We start from the raw sequence: 16,117 nt of genomic DNA, 5'->3' as shown, positions 1-16,117 counted from the left end.
TCCACTGAAATCACTTCTCCCACATGTTTGACCGTGTCTCTTCACTCACCTCCGTCATTTCCTATAAGAAACCCACCCCTTGCTCCCTTGACCCCATCCCTACTCCACCTCCTTGCCCCCTACTAACAAACCTCATTAACCTCTCCCTGTCCACTGGCACCCATCCCCCCTAGACAGCCATCATCACCCATATCCTCAAAAAACCTTTCCTTGACCCATCTCTGCTCTCTAACTACCACCTCATTTCAAACCTTTCCTATCAAAGGTCAACTGGCTGCTCACTGGACTTCCCACCTTTTCCCTCTACAAGCTGCAGATTATTCAGAACTTTCACAACAGCTCATATCATCTCCTGCACCTGGCTCCGAGAACCTATCACCCCCATTCTTGCCTGGCTTCACTGGCCAGGCATGAATGGCTAGAGAATAGAGTACAAAACCCTTGTTCTTACCTTCAAGACACTCCAGTCTTGCTCCCCGCCCCTATCTCTCCAACTTCAAAACTCTATATCAGCCTTTCTGCTCCCTCGCTCAGCAGACACCAGCCTGCTTCAGGTCTCCCGCACTTCCCACCCCACCACTGGCAGTCAGGCATTCAGCATCTCTGTTCCCACACTCTAGAACTCTATCCTGCAATCCCTCCACCTCACTCCCTCTCTTGCCTCCTTCAAGTCCCGTCTGAACACCCTCCTCTTCAATCGTGCCTTCGGCCATCCCCCGCCCTCCTCCCCTTCTGACCTCAACTCTCAGCTCAGGTGTTTCTTCTTTCAACCTGCAAATGGACAATGGGAAGAAGACATGCTTTACATTAGAAGTACTAATCTCTACTTTAAGGTTTTCCCCTTTGAGCAATCTTTACCTATGTACTCCACTGAAGACATTGTTCAAAGCATTGTATATTTGGGATTTTTTAAATCACAGTAAACAAGCACACAATTGCCTTAAATTCCTACATCCAAACAACAAAGCAGAGAAATACACTGATACGAGGCAATTTTGTTTTTATTGCTGAAAATTTTCCCAAAGGGGGAAAAAAAAGGTAACTAATTATTGTAAATTTCATTACATAACCACAACACAAATGCTTGGGTTGCACTAAAATTATTTTATTTAACAAATAAACAAAATTGGAAATTGTCAACTAAGTACAGTAAACAAATCAGACCCCCCCAAAAAAAAACATTCTTTTAAGACTATTGTAGCAGTTCTCAGCCAAAACACAATCTCTACATCTTTTAACATGGCTCCAGAACAATAATTTGTTTTTCCTGTGCATTTCCGTAATGTCAGTTCTATCAAAGCACACACACAATTTAAACATTCCAAACGGGTTGTGCTTTCATTTTCTCTGAAGATGATTTTTTTCTGTCCAAATTTTACAAAAAAAAAATCCTTTAGGCTTCTTAACCTCTTGCAATCATTGTAATTGTCATCAATGCAACTGCCTTTGACAAACAGACACATTCTTGTGAATTTGCATTAACACTGTCTTGGGTTAAGAGACTGGAACATCCTGACATCTAAATCTAGGTTATTTCTAACATCCACACACAAAGATGTCTGGCAGAAATATCAAGTGAAAACATACTGCTATATTAAGTGCTTTTCACCACAGCAACAACTTGCATTTATATAGCGCCCTTCACGCAGGGTAGCGTCCCAGAGCGCTTTGTGAAGGGTTTAAGATTTCCCAGTCTTTGGTTAAATGTTGAATTCCTGGTTGTGGGCGAGCTGGAAGTTTCAGCCATGTAGCCAAAGCACCTCTCCCTCTCCCAAACTGGGCTGGAATAGGAATAGGAAATTCCCTCAAACTGTTTGTTGAAGTACACTTTCCATCTCCTAGCATAAAAAGATACAAGGGATATTTGCAATAAGGTTATTTTACTTTGTTTTTCTGGTCAAATGCTATCAACAGTTACTCAAGGAAGTCATTCATCAACATTAACACATTTTTTTTTAAACGGTTGGGGGGAGAGGAGAAAAGCGTGGAACAAATTCCAACTCTTAAGTGGGAGCAAAGCTCATGTTGATGGAAGTCATAGGAACAGGAGCTCGGCCATTCAGCCCCTCAAGCCTATTCCACCATTCTTTTAGATGAAGATAATAATAATAAGTGAATTGACTGTATATTTATGGGCGAAATGTGGCAGCCATGATGGCTTATCTTTACCTCAGCCCTAATTTATTTATGATTATTTATTAGAATATTTAAGTCATTCTATTAACTAATATTTGATTATTAGCAGCATTTAGGTATACAAATTAATCATCAATATTTTTGCAATAAATTCATTAGAAAATAAACCAATATTATCAAATTATATTCCACTTACCCAGGGAGATGCTGGAAGCTTCACCTTGAACAGGTGAACTGAAATACCTGTTGGCCACAGAACTCCTATCCATCTTTGACTGCTTTAGGAGATGGTAAAAGTGAAAGATTTTTTCAGTTTGCATCACATTTCTCAATAAATATTTCTGCAGTTAAAATGCAGTATCCTTTTCTGGTCGGTCACAGAGGCTTGATTTTATACCAAATTGTATACCAAAGATGTATAAAAGAGGCCTTGAAACATAAGAATTGTTCTTGATTTGATCTTACATATGATGAAACTGCATTAAAGCACCACAATTATCAACACCATCAATTATGCAGGTTATTGTTTTACAATAACAGGGAAAATCTAATTCACTGTTCAAGTGCCCAAATAAAACTCCTTAAGTAAATGGAATACTGGGTGGGTAGAGGGAAGGAAGGAATCCTCAGTATTTGAGTTTATATCCTAAACATAGTTAGACATACCTTGTAATTGTTATCCAACACTAGCACTTTAGGGTTCAACTTGGTGCCATAATCCAACTCTTTCTTAGGGACGTGTGATGGTGTAATCTCAAAATTGTAAGTGGAGGACAATGATTCACTGATGCAGTATCTGAAATTAAAAGGTAAGAAATAATCTGGTCAAATGTATAAAATAGGTGGCTAATTTCCATGATTCACTATTCCATTTTAGCAAAAAATACCACTGTGTCATGTGTAACTGAAAGTCATGCCTATTACAACAACTTCCATTTATATAGCGGCCTTCATGCAGGGTAGTGTCCCGGAGTGCTTAAGTGGCAGAGTCTGACCCGAGCCAGTGGGAGAGGGTAGGTGACCGTAAGCACGATCCAAAAGGAAAGTCTTTAGGCAGGATTTGAAAGTGGGGAGGAGGGGGTAAGGCAGAGGGATTGAAGGAAAGAGTTCCAGAGTTTTGGGGCGCAGTGGCTGAAGGCACGGCCACTGATGGTGGAGTGAGCAAAGGACAAACAGGAGGCTAGAGCCACCCGCACAGAGGTAGCAGGTGATGGAGTGGGGGTAAACAGATCGGATAGGTAGGGAGGTACAAGGGCATGTAGGGATCTGAAAACAAGTGAGAGAATCTTGAAACCGAACCATTCTGCAATTTGGAGCCAGTGGAGACTGGTGTATGGGGGTTTTGTGCAGATGATTATCCAGGTGGCAGAGTTTTGGATTAATTGAATTTTGTGTATGGTGGAGTTGGGGAAGACCAGCGAGGAGGGCATCGGAATAGCCCAGCCGGGAAGTATAGACAAAGATATTCAGCTGCAGGAAAATTGCGCTCATCCAGGCCTTGATGTCAGTCAAACAAGCTGATATCAGCAGACTGGGAGTCGCAGCTGAAAGAAGTTGATTTGGGTGTCATCTGCATACATGTGGAAGATGACCCCATGTCTGCGAATAACATCGCCGAGAGGAAGCATGTAGATGAAGAAAAGAAGGTGGCCAAGTATTGAGCCTCGGGATATCCTGCAGTTTTTTCGGGCGGGGAAGGGAAGAAAAACTATTTGCTGAGATGTATTGTTGGCGGTTTGTTAAACTGAACTCAAACCATGTGAGCACAGTCCCACTAAGGTGGATGAGGGAGGAGAGGAGATGGAGGAGGATGGCATGATCGACTGTGTCCAGGAGAACGAGGAGGCAGTGGGAGGAGGCAGAGCCTTATCACAGAGAAAAAGGACATAATTTGTTATTTTGACTAGTGCAGTCTCTGTATTGTGGGCAGGGCAGGTTTAAAATGGCTCTGAAGTTTGTGAGATTGGAGAGATCCAGGGTAGGTTTTTTTAAGGGAAGGAGTGCTGACAGCGGTTTGAGGAGGAGTGGGACAGAGCCTGAGGAGAGGGACAGGTTGACTGTGGGGAGGGGGTCGAGGCAGCAGGGTGATGGTGGGGAAGAACAAGGAGGGAGGGATGGGGGCACAGGAGTGTAGGGTGGGGGCCGTGATAGGAGCCGTGAGCCGCTTGTAGCTCTTTTATAACAATCCTTACATTTTCGTCTGGACAATGGGTGAAAGTCAGAATCTGACTTACGCGCATTTCTTGGCTACTGCCAGTGCACAGCACACAACATCTTGTTCATCATGCCATTTACATCTTCAGGAAACAAAAGTGAAGAATATTAGAAGCTTTTTCTTCCAAGTTATCAATGCAATTTCATTTTCAGGCACCCAAGATCAGCATCAAGCTTTCCCGGGTGAAACAGTTAAATGCACAATAACATTTCTTCTACTTGGCACCCAACCTCTTGTGCGGTGCCATATGTGCTGGCAATTTTGCCCAGTTTCAGAACTGAAGTGATTTTCATTGAAAAACGCAAATCAATCGAGGATGGGTATTGGGTAAGGGTGACTCTTGAGAGAGGTGGGGGGCTGGAGAAAGGAGAAACAGCTGGCAGGAGTCTCAATTTTAGAAAACAAGTCCATTTGCTCCCTGCATTTTGTATTGGAAATGACCAATTGATATTTCCATAGTCGGTCTCAGCATCTCAAGATCTGCATTTCCATCAATACGGTTCCTTGACAATCTACAAGGACTGAGAGGATTATGTTTTTGCTTTCAAATCCTTCATTGCTGTTATTAAAACCTATTTGTACAATCCTCTTCCAGTCCTATGTCCCAGCCCATGCACTCTAGATCTGATCCTGCTTTACTGTTCAAGCTTCATTCCCAACGCTCCACACTATCAGAGGCCAGGCATTCAACCATCAAGCCTTATCCTTGCTTCCAAAACTACTTTGCCCCACAACCTCTCTCCACACTTGAACATCTCCCAAAAGGCTCATCAATGATCTACTGCCTGTAACTTGTTACCCTGTGTTTCCCCACTCCCATTCTTAATGCACAAACCTGGTATTTGGAGCATAATCCCAAACTATCACATCCATCATTCTTTCCACCCTGGTTTTCGAAGGAGTCTGCATCAGTTTGTGTTCGTACAGTTTCACAATCAATTCCTCCAGCTCATAAACTTTCACCGGATTGATGGTGCCTAAATGAACATTTAAGGAATTTCACAACTATTATAATAGTAGAATCCTCCTCCTTGCCCACTCAGCTGATGCATTTAGGAAACTTTCAAGAGACAGTGTAATGTGCTTGCAATTTAACTCCAGCTCTCGTGAAACTGAGCATGTGTGAATTCCAGAATTTGACAGTTTCTCAGTTAGACTCTGTCCTGTTTGTGGGCTTCAAGTACAAACAACAATGCTGTGCTGAGATGGTAAGTGTGGGCAATTTGTAATGGGAAAGAAAGAACAGGGTTGGAAAAAAGGCTCCATTCGAAAAAAATGGACGATCATAAAATGACAGAAATGAAAATAATAACTCATTTTAATTTGGGAAGGCATTTCAAAGTGATTCACAAGATATACTGTAAAGGATATACTGTAATCTAACAATTTTCAATGCATCTCAAAGATTTCAAAAAGGAGTCCTGTAGCTCAGTGGTTAGAGCACTCGCTTTGCAAGCGAGAGACCTGAGTTCAATTCCAGGCAGAGCGAAACCTTGGGCAAGTTTCCTTACTCCACACGCCTAATAATAATCCCTCCAAAAACCAAAAACAATAATAAATTGGTCATTTTCGATCTACAACTGTTTGTGGGACATTGCTGTGCGCAATTGGCTGCTGCGTTCGCCCACAAATATACAGTCAATTCACTTTACAGTGTGTTCTGTGAAGCGCTTTGGGACGTCCTCCCGACGTGAAAAGCGCTATATCAAATGCAAGGATTATTATTATTCTTATTATTTTATTCAATTCCATTCTTGCTTTCTCAGGCCAATGAGGTGATAGTCAAATTAAAATAACTCCTGCGGGATTGGTTTGTGATAATAGATTGATATAAAAAGTTTGAGATGACGGTAACGTGGTTACCATAAAACATGCATGATTTTTAACATGATATTCCCTAAAATGTATGTCTCGACAAATGTCCTACTCACTTGCATGAGTAAATGAATTTGATGATTTCTAACAGAATTACATTTAAGTTTTTTTTTGCTCTCCTGTATACAATACGGAGAAGCAGAGGGATATGTTTTAGTATATCTCAAAAATAATTTGACGTGTTAATAGATTTTGTACTTTGATATTCACAGCAGCAAATAATAAACTTGCAGTGCGCAGTGAAGGCAGAAGTACTGTACTGGCAATCGCTTCCACGATAAGGTGAATTTGGGACACCAACTACTGCATTATAATAGGCATTAACTACATATGACAATTTATAATTCAAGTCATTTGTAAATATATCTAGCAAAAACATGTAGAGTGTAACCCTACTTAGAGATATTGTTTCCCCTCTCATAACTTTAAATAAATTACCATTCTTCATGATAACATGACAAGTTTTAGACACGTTTTTCACATTATACTCCAACTCCAACATTCAATGTAGAAAAAATACAGATCAAGAATATACTAATATCCTTCTGACAACACAGAAAACATTCATGGAAACAGTCATCATACTTATTTAATAAATATTTTATGTATAGTAACATTATAAGCAAACGTAAAAATAGAAAAATGCTGAAAATCCACAAGAAGTCAATAATCATCTGAAAGAAAAATATTAATTCATTTTCAGCATAATTCTTCACCAGAATAGAAGGGCTGGGAGAGACTCATTTGAACTTATTCATATAGAAAATCACAGCACATTATGTCTGCTGGCTCTTTGAAAGAGAAATCAATTCAGTCCCATTTACCTGCCTTTCCCTCCTCCCCCTCCCATACCCCTGCAAATAATTCATGTTTGGATAACTGTTTAGTTTTCTCCTAGTACCTGGCAGGGCATTCTACATCTTAACAACTCCAAAAATCTTTGCCTTTGTTAATTATCCTCAATTGAAACCTTCTAGTCATTAGTGACTAGAAATTATAATAAATAAATAATATAGAAATCATACTTTCACCGAATAGTGGAAATAATACCCTCCCCATTCTAGTTCTGACGTTGGCAAGGGTCATGCCCAAAACCTCAAGCTATTTTTCTCTTCCAGGTGATGATCCAGATTTCCAGCATTTATTTTCATTTCAGGTTTTCACTAATCTCATGTGCTCTTTTTAATCACAAACATACCTGCTTTGCTTGCTAACCAGTTCAGGCACCAGTCCACTCTGAAACATTCTGCTAACTAGAGAAGAAAGTAAACTGATCTTAGCTTCAAAGAATCTTCGAGTCAGAGATAAATAGCAAGTGCAATGAAGATTAACTTAAAAGCCAAGTTAGTACAAACCCACTAAGTTTGTTATTCTGAAATAATGAGACCCAGAGCTAGAAAGTCTTTTCATCCCATACCTCTCTTGTGATCTTGTGAACACAGAAACCATTTTGGATCTAAAAGAAAACATTATTATGGCCTGAGGGGCTAGGAGTAAATGTTTGTGACTGGAGCACTCCATGTTGGCCAAAGCTAGTAATGAATGAACTCATACTAAGCCTCAGCATTTCAGCGGTTTCCAAAAAGGCATTTCCTCACTCTCAGTGTTTGAGTGTCCTTGGCTAGAACTCAGGTGGAAGATCTGAAAAGCTAGCCAGCAACACAGGACATTCTAGGTAGCAAACTACTGTCACAATTTTCCTGTGAACAGGACCACAAGGGTTCAGATGAAGAAGGCCCTTCAGCGCACTTGATTTCATCCTTCTAGAATACCTATCCTACAGTTTACTCATAGCTGCATCCATTAAGATGTTTCTTAAATGTCACTCTGAGGGCAACTGTCCTGACTGCAGGACCAAGGTAATGTAGAAAATACATGTCCACAGCTGCCGGGAGGCAAGCAGAAGCAAAGGTCTTAAAGGGGCATTGTGCTATGATTGTCTCTCTCCTGCTTTGTGACAACTGACCTATCCAAACCCTGCAATCTCCTGGAATTGCCTGTGAAGCACTTTGAGACACTTGGAAGTTAGAGGGGACATATCAAATACAAGGATTATTAATTACAAACAAACAAGAACTATTTGGCTGGTCCTTCTCACCAACATTTTCTTGGGAGTCCACATCTCAGACTAGTGGCATTTTCCACCCGATTTATTCAAAATTAGATCACATATTACCTTACAGTATACTGCAATACAGCCGTTGGTCTTTACTGGCTTCAGAAAAGTAAAGAGCTCTTGAAAGATGTGGTTGTAATTGGCGCTTCCAAGTTCAAAGTTTGAAAGAGGAATCTTGTGGGTGGCATCACCTAGTAACAAGTTTAGTTTTAAAATTCTACCAACTTCTTGAAAAAAAATTGGACCAAAATCAGTTAACCATGATTTGTGTAGTTTATAAGAGGTAATATATTTCCTTCCTAAATATGCTGTTGTTTTTCCATTCAATGTTATAATGAGCAAAATATTGTTACATGAGATGACAAGAGACAATCACTGTGACTGCTGAAAAATAAACTTAAATTCTTATCAAAAGATGTTCTCCTATAGATTTTCCCAGACCTCATTAAGTTGAGTTATTGTCTCACTAATTGATCGTCCTTTTCTTTTTTCACTGAACTAATTACCTTTCTGCGACAGGCAACGATTAAAAGAAAAGGTAGTCCCTGGAATTGAATTCCAGTTTGCACCATAGGTATAAACTGACTAGTCAACCACATGCACTGTGTATATTAATACATTCCTATATCGCTGGAAAGAATTTGCCATTCTTTCCAGCCGGAAAGCATTTGTTATTGTTTCCAACAAGAAATAATTTGTTATTGTTTTCAGCAGGAAAGAACTTAGGATCAAGAACACAGATCTATACTGTACTTCCTGTCATGAAGTTATATTCGATGGGAGCTCGGGAGGTTTGTACAAAAGACCTTTTTTTAAAAATTTAAGATTACACATTCTCTTAGTGCACATTTTACATCGTCTGGATTCGTATTGCAATTGTGCAGATCGATTTTCTGGTGAATCCTTCTAGCATTGTATGCAACAAATCCAATTCCTACTATCTTTACGGTAACAATTTCACCAATTGGTTTCTCCAAAAGGTTGGTATGAACTGGGCATAACACACTTGTTTATCAACTTTTAGTTCATATTGCTTTGCAGTTAAACTAAGAATTGTGCTGCCAGTGCTGTGGATGACAGTCCTCAACCTGCAGTAAAATTTCCCATTGACAAGAGTTTCAATAAACATTAATGTGAAGGTCAATCAAGTAGAAGGTTTTCAGCTACTTACTTGAGGCCTGACAATGGTAACGAAATCCCCGAGGGATTGTGCCTGAATTAGTGAGAATAGAAAGGAATTGAAAAAATAAGTGATTTAATCACATAGCAGAAAATACACATCTTCATTTCAACCAAAAAATGTACAAACAGAAAAATGAAGGCTGTTGTAGGTTATTTAAAGCCAAAGTTTAATCCTCTAACTCATTGTGATAGGAGCCTGGTTAACGTGTGATACTGAGTTCTTTTTAAAAGAACAATGTTGTGCTGCTTTGCACAATGAGCCATAAAGAGATTGCGAGCTGCCATTTTGCAAGTGCCAATTATCTTGCATTAAAAACTTCTTAACAGATGATTGATAGCCACATGGTCTTACTGAAGTTCATTTTAAACCATCTACAAAATTAAGTTTTAATTTTAAAAAATTTCCACAATTCTGCCCAATCTTACATTCTAAAGCAAAATGGTCTTACAGGTTAAGACCAAATGTAATTTGGGCACCAGAATTCTAATTCACTATTAACTATTACTGTTCCAGCAATCCAAGCTATACACATGTTCTAAAATATCCTAGCCAAGCTATTACAGAGAATATGATGTATTCCCTTAAACTAACAAAACAAAGTGTATTGTGGTTACTCACCTGGATCTATGAATTTATGAAACTCACCAATGATGCCTCGATTCATTGAATATTTTACACAACCAATTTCACATGGCAAAAAACGCTGAGTGCAGGTTGAGGGTAGATCTGCCATGCTTATAAAACTGATAAAATAGAAGGTTTCATCACACACGGCTTGTTGAGATAATGGGGTGGGAAAAAGGGGAGGAAAAGAGCAGAAAGAGAAATGTAACAGTTATATTAGAGAATAATCTTTACACTTTACAAAATTAGGCTGGTCATGATTTGGGTGTAGGAAGAAAACTAGTTTCATCAACAATAAAACCCATCTAGCAGTACAGTAATCCCTGTGTCATTTTATCTTTTCATTTGATAAAGGGTCTATTAAACATCTCAAGAGTTCTGGTAAGATTAGTGGCTGCGCATTTGTAGACAAATGGTGAGCCAATTTGCGCACTGCAACACGCAGTGCCATGAAGAAGTCATGAAGTGAATGATCAATTTTATCTGGAGGATCGATGGACAGGACACAGAAAGAAACACCTTTCTCTTTTGAAGACAGTTATATCTTATCCGAAGGACAATTCCTCCACACTGGAGTCCAAATTGGTAAGTGGATATGCAACTGTTGGTGTTCAGGTAAGCAGCTTCCTACTGTATTTAATTAAGTGATTCATGTGGAGAAAAAAAAGACAACGCAGATTGAATGAGCTGAATAGCCCATTATTCTGCTATGACATGCTATGATTTTAGCTCATATTCTACTATAATTATTGTGCACTTTAGGAAGAGGTTGTAACTAGTTTGTTTTACGAGCAGATTAAGAGAAATTTGCAAATTAGATTTTAATTCTAAAGAATGAACTCTAAAGAATAAACATAAGCAACACAACAGTAAAACACCTGACAATAATTCATTATAAAATATCTTATTTTCTCCCAGACCAGTACTGCAATCCCACTGTTATTTTATCCATACAAGTGTTCTTGCTTCATGCTTGTACAAGCGCTGTTTACAATACAAATCGTAACAAACTAACAATATTTCAAATATCCAATTTAAATAAAATTATAGATGTTTCCAAATATCCAACACTTGCATTCCCTTTTAAAACATGCTAGCTTTGGCAACAGTAGAAAGAAATGTGTATTAATAGGCAAATCAGTACTGTATTACATGTGGTATTAACCCAACCTAATAATTTATCAGTAAGATTACTCTTGCATCCTTTGCTCTATAAATCCAGGCACATGAAAGTGAACCATAGTTGCCCTATGAACACAAGCTCAAAAGAACAAAACTACATGAACGGTAGTATATAAATGCAAGTTGATGGTAAAACACATTGTGGGGGGGGGGGGCAACAGTCAATTAATATGCCATGAGCTAAAAATAGATACAATCAAAGACTGATAGTACAAAAACATGGCTACACATTATTTTGTGATCCCAAAAGCATTTCAGTTGAGTAGGCAAGCAGTTATCTGATGGGCAGATATGGGGTGCTTACTTTGATTTGCATTTGATGCGGTGCCTTATTAATTCAAAATGTCTCAAAACTCTTCAGAAACAACAAATTACTTTGAAAATGCAGCGACAGTTGTGCAGGTATCCGCGGCAGCAACTAGTCTGTACCGGTGTTTATACTCCATAAGCCTCCAACCAATACTGTATAGTTCAGATTTATAAATGTTCTCCATTAAGTCTTACCAAAACACTAAAGCATGGATTAAAAGAAACAAACGTTTCACGACTGCTTAACGCAGGTCAGATAAACCTTGTTTATTGCCATTTCTAAATCAGATCCAAAAAAGACAGTATTACACTTACTATTTACCATCTTAAGATACATTTGTAAGTTGAACACACCATGGGAACAGAAAAACCTTTCATCTCAACAAACATCGGACAGAAATCCTCAAATCATACAGGTTTACACTACGGTTAATGAAGTGAAATACCTTTATCGCTTGGCCAGAACATAAGTGGGATGCCTATATCTCTATTATGAGTGGCTGGTTTTCCTACAGCAGGGAAGAGAGGGTTCTGCAGATTTAAGAAAAATAAAGATTATATGAGACAAAGTAAGCCCCTTGAACTACGGCACAGGTTTTGCACATGCAAAATGAAACAATTTGCCTGGAGTACATCATACCCATTCACTCTGTGCATGTAACAAATGATTTGCTCTTTGAAACGAGCGAGTCCAAACACAAGGAAGTGGTGGACATTCAAAGGCATAAAAGACAATGAGTGTTTCATAATCACACTCTGCAATCTGTGCTCCAACTTGGCAGGCCATCACTAGTGAGCAACCCATATTTAGCCCTGCAGCTCAGCCCAACACAGAGCAGAGTCTCGGAGAATATAAAATCAGTCTTCAAAGTGCAACAAGCTAATTCAATGAAACGGACGATTCAATCAGTGGCAACCAGGAAACTCTGTTTAGCTCCAGACTGCAGGCACAAACTTCTAGTCATATCTTAAACTTTTACAGTTTACAAACAAAACATGACATGTTCATTCACCCAACATTTTACTCCTGTAGATCTGAAATGAGATGGTAAACCTGGAGTTAACAGGGCAGGAGGAAGGAAAGCAAGCTTAGCTATATTTTTTCACACTGAAAAGGTTATACTACAATTAAGATTCTGCAGACCTGATTTTTGGCTGTAGGTTCATTTAACACTTTGCCTTCATTCTCAGCTTTCCACTGCTGCGCCATCTGTACATACTTCTCTCTCTCCATTGCAGTCAGCAACTTTGGTAAAATAAAAATTAAATATAATCAGCACAGTTTGGAGCCTGTTACTAATCAGCACCTTCATTATTAAATACTGACATAAAAGATGCTGAGTAACTATCAAATATTAGTAACATTTTTTGTTCAAATAAAGTCACATTTTGTTGCTTTTTATTTCTATTAAGCACCTTTCCTCTTTTTGGGCTTAATAATATATTATCATTAACACTATTTTTTGCAGTACAATGCCCTAATATTAGTACCGATTGCACTGCTAACATTCACAGATACTATGCAATTATGCAGTTACACAATGTGGCAGGGAATTACAGTGCAAAACACACAAAGGACTCTACTGACAAGGAGCGCTGTAAAGTGACATGAGGGCATTTGGCATTTTACAATCACACAGTGAGCTCTGTAGCCAGTCAGCGCTCTACATTGAGCTCTGTAGTTATACAGCTAGTTCTGTAGTCAAAATAAGCAGCAGTCACTGCGCAGGGAGCACAAACTGTGAGCTCTGTACATGGAGCTATAGTCAATCACACTGAGCTCTGTACAGGGAGCTGCAGTCAGCGGCACTGAGAACAGAATGTTAGTATCCGGTCAGCCCTCTGTGGTGGTCTCGGTAGTCCAGTTCCTGAGCCAGGCGGGTCCGCAGTATTCCAGGGCACTGCTGATGAGGTGCCATCCTTTGGTTTCTCAGGATGTATTGCAAAGCATAGCGACTGGTACCTTTGTAGGGTACCTTTGAGCTGAACTGGCTCCAAGGTGACACGCCCGGCAATGGAATTTCGGAATCGAGCAGCACTCTGCGGCGGCCTCGATAGACGAGTTCCTGAGCCAGGCGGGTCCGCAGTGTCCCTGGGCACCGCTGATGACAGCACGACCAGCCCGGCTCATCGGCAGGACTTGGAAGGGCAGACCAGTCACTGGGGCAGGGAGGGGGGGGGGGGGAAAGGGAGTCATCCCACTCAGCGCCTGTTAACCCTGCAAGCCAAAGCCCGAGCTGGCAGGGTGGTCTGCAGGTAGGGCTTTGGCTTGCAGGGTTAACAGGCGCTTGCCGGACAGCGATATCGATGACACGCTCTGCGGTTTCAGCCGGTCAGGCCGCAGCGGGACCACCAAGCACACGCTCTGGGGGTCCCCACGCCTCGGCTCTCGCCAACCTAACTTTCCGAAAGTATGAGGTGCAGGTTGGCGAGAGTGCGTCGTCCATCCCTCCAGATGGAGGGAGGGAGAGAGAGAGAGAGAGAGAGAGTGAGGAGAGAGTGCTGGGGCTTTGGGTTCCAACAACCTCTATCCTCTGGGATTTTACATGTGCAGGTGGGAGGCATGGAATTCCCAGTTTAGGTTGGATTCCCTTTGCGGAGTCCTGCAGCTCAGTGGTTAGAGCACTCGCTTTGCAAGCGAGAGACCCGAGTTCAATCCCAGGCAGGTCCCGGGCGAAACCTCGGGGCCAAGTTTCCTTACTCCACGCGGAGCCTAACAACAATCCCTCCCCCCCACCCCCCAAAAAAAAACAAACCCCAAAACCGATAATAAATCGGTCATCTTCGATCCGCGACCGCGTGCGGGACACCGCCGGGCGGGACACCGCCGGGCGGGACACCGCCGGGCGGGACACCGCCGGGCGGGACACCGCCGGGNGGGACACCGCCGGGCGGGACACCGCCGGGCGGGACACCGCCGGGCGGGACACCGCCGCGCGCGATTGGGGGCCGCCGCGTTTTCGCCCACACACACGCACACACACGATTCACTTTCCGGTGTGTTCTGCGAAGCGCTTCGGGACGTCCTCCCGACGTGAAAAGCGCTGTATCAAATGCGAGGACTATTATTATTATTATTAGTTACTATTATTATTATTATTATTATTAAGCGTGAGAAGAGGTGGGGAGAGGTGGGGAGAGAGGGGGGGGGGGGGGGAGGAGGGGGGTCAGAGAGTGAGCCCGAGCCCTGCCCCCGGGGGGGGGAGCAGCCTCTCACCACCCAGTCCCAGCTGCAGAGCGGCGCCGCCTCCTTCAGGCCCTTCACTTCCAAACCCCTCCTCCTCAGCTCCGGGATCTTCTCCAACATGAAGAAATAGTAAGGGTTCCTGAGCGGCCTCCTCTGAGCCATGTCTGGCGGGAGGAGCTGAGGCCCGGGGCCCGGGGCCGGGGGGGTGTGTGGGGTGTGGTTGGTGGTGGTGGTGGGGGGTGGCGGTTGGTTGGGGGGGGGCGCTCCTGCTCTTCACGATCCCGCCCGAGTCACGCGGCTCCAAAGGGCGGGAAGAGCCGAGCCGCGCCGCGCCGCGCACAGCGCCACCTGCAGGCGGGAGGTCAGCAGCACATGGCACTCAACTCAACTCACTCATCCAATCCAATCCATCCATTCACTCACTCACTCACTCACCCCAAATCCTGCCTTCTGTCACACAACCAACACTTTGCCTTTATTCTCAGCTTTCCATCTGTATGCACTTCTCTCTCTCTCTCTCGACCCCCCCCCCCCCCCCACCCCCAGTCACAAAGGTTGCGTGCGCAGCCATTGGGCTCGGCTGCAGCGCCCGCCAAAGCCGACCGCAAAGGCTCAAACACGAAGCATAGCCCTCCCCCCACCCAAAAAAAAAAAAATTGGACAAAACTATCAGGGTCACCACTGGCGTCCTTGGTAACTCTACCAATTCCAGTAGAGGTTAAAAAAAAAAAGAGTTGAATGTCTTCGGGAGAGCAGGAAAGAAAATTGCCTCCTTTATTCGCTCCTTGTGAACAACAACTTGCATTTGTATAGTGCCCTCCACCCCAGGCGGCATCTCAGAGCGCTTAACAATGGCGGAGCCCAAGAACGAGCCAGGCAGAGGGGGAAGGTGACCGTAGGTGCAGTCGAAGAGGAAGGACTTCGGGGGCGACCTGAAGTTGGTGAAGGGGGGAGGTGGGGGGGGGGGGAACGAGGCAAAGGGGTTGAGGGAGAGAGTTCCAAAGTTTCAGGGCATAGTGGCTGAAGGCACGGCCGCCGATGGTGGAGCGGAGGATTCGGGGGACACGAAGGAGGCAGGACCCAGGAGAGCAGAGGCAATGGGTACTGCTGTGGGGAGTGAGGAAGTTACAGACATAGGAGTGTGCCAAGGAATGAAGGGATTTAAACACTAGAGTGAGGATCTTGAAGTCGATCCGCTCTGTGACAGGAAGCCAGTGGAGTTTGGCAAGGACTGGGGTAATCGGGATATGCGGGTGAGAATGCAGGTGGTGGAATTTTGAATGAGCTGAA

The 16,117-nt window shown here is 42.5% G+C and overlaps 1 protein-coding gene across 2 annotated transcripts; it reads right to left on the bottom strand.

Moving 5' to 3' along the window:
* Positions 1-1,089: 1,089 nt before the first annotated feature.
* Positions 1,090-15,007, bottom strand: LOC103180151 (protein maelstrom homolog). Of its 2 annotated transcripts, none has more exons than XM_042334723.1 (12): positions 14,858-15,007; positions 12,785-12,886; positions 12,087-12,171; positions 10,144-10,299; positions 9,514-9,555; positions 8,403-8,533; positions 7,425-7,479; positions 5,187-5,328; positions 4,371-4,433; positions 2,803-2,932; positions 2,333-2,414; positions 1,090-1,838 (listed from the first exon to the last, which is right to left on the bottom strand). In XM_042334723.1, the coding sequence occupies exons 1-12, from the start codon at positions 14,987-14,989 to the stop codon at positions 1,642-1,644; spliced, it is 1,317 nt and encodes a 438-aa protein (XP_042190657.1). In that variant the 5' UTR covers positions 14,990-15,007; the 3' UTR covers positions 1,090-1,641. The 2 variants fall into 2 exon arrangements, with proteins under 2 accessions (XP_042190657.1, XP_042190658.1); XM_042334724.1 differs by having other exon boundaries at positions 2,333-2,411.
* Positions 15,008-16,117: the final 1,110 nt, after the last annotated feature.

The sequence above is a fragment of the Callorhinchus milii genome, unplaced genomic scaffold (genome assembly GCF_018977255.1).
Source record: "Callorhinchus milii isolate IMCB2004 unplaced genomic scaffold, IMCB_Cmil_1.0 Scaffold4, whole genome shotgun sequence".
Lineage (NCBI taxonomy): Eukaryota > Metazoa > Chordata > Chondrichthyes > Chimaeriformes > Callorhinchidae > Callorhinchus > Callorhinchus milii.
This window is presented reverse-complemented; position numbering and strand designations above follow the sequence as displayed.

Bases quoted from the DNA above. Each gene is read 5' to 3' on its own strand.
- LOC103180151 (XM_042334723.1), bottom strand. From the start codon at position 14,989: ATGGCTCAGAGGAGGCCGCTCAGGAACCCTTACTATTTCTTCATGTTG. The intron at 12,887-14,857 runs GTGAGAGGCTGC...ATTTTACCAAAG, and splicing joins TCTGCAGCTGGGACTGGGTG to TTGCTGACTGCAATGGAGAG. The intron at 1,839-2,332 runs GTAAGTGGAATA...TTTTTATGCTAG, and splicing joins AGCTTCCAGCATCTCCCTGG to GAGATGGAAAGTGTACTTCA.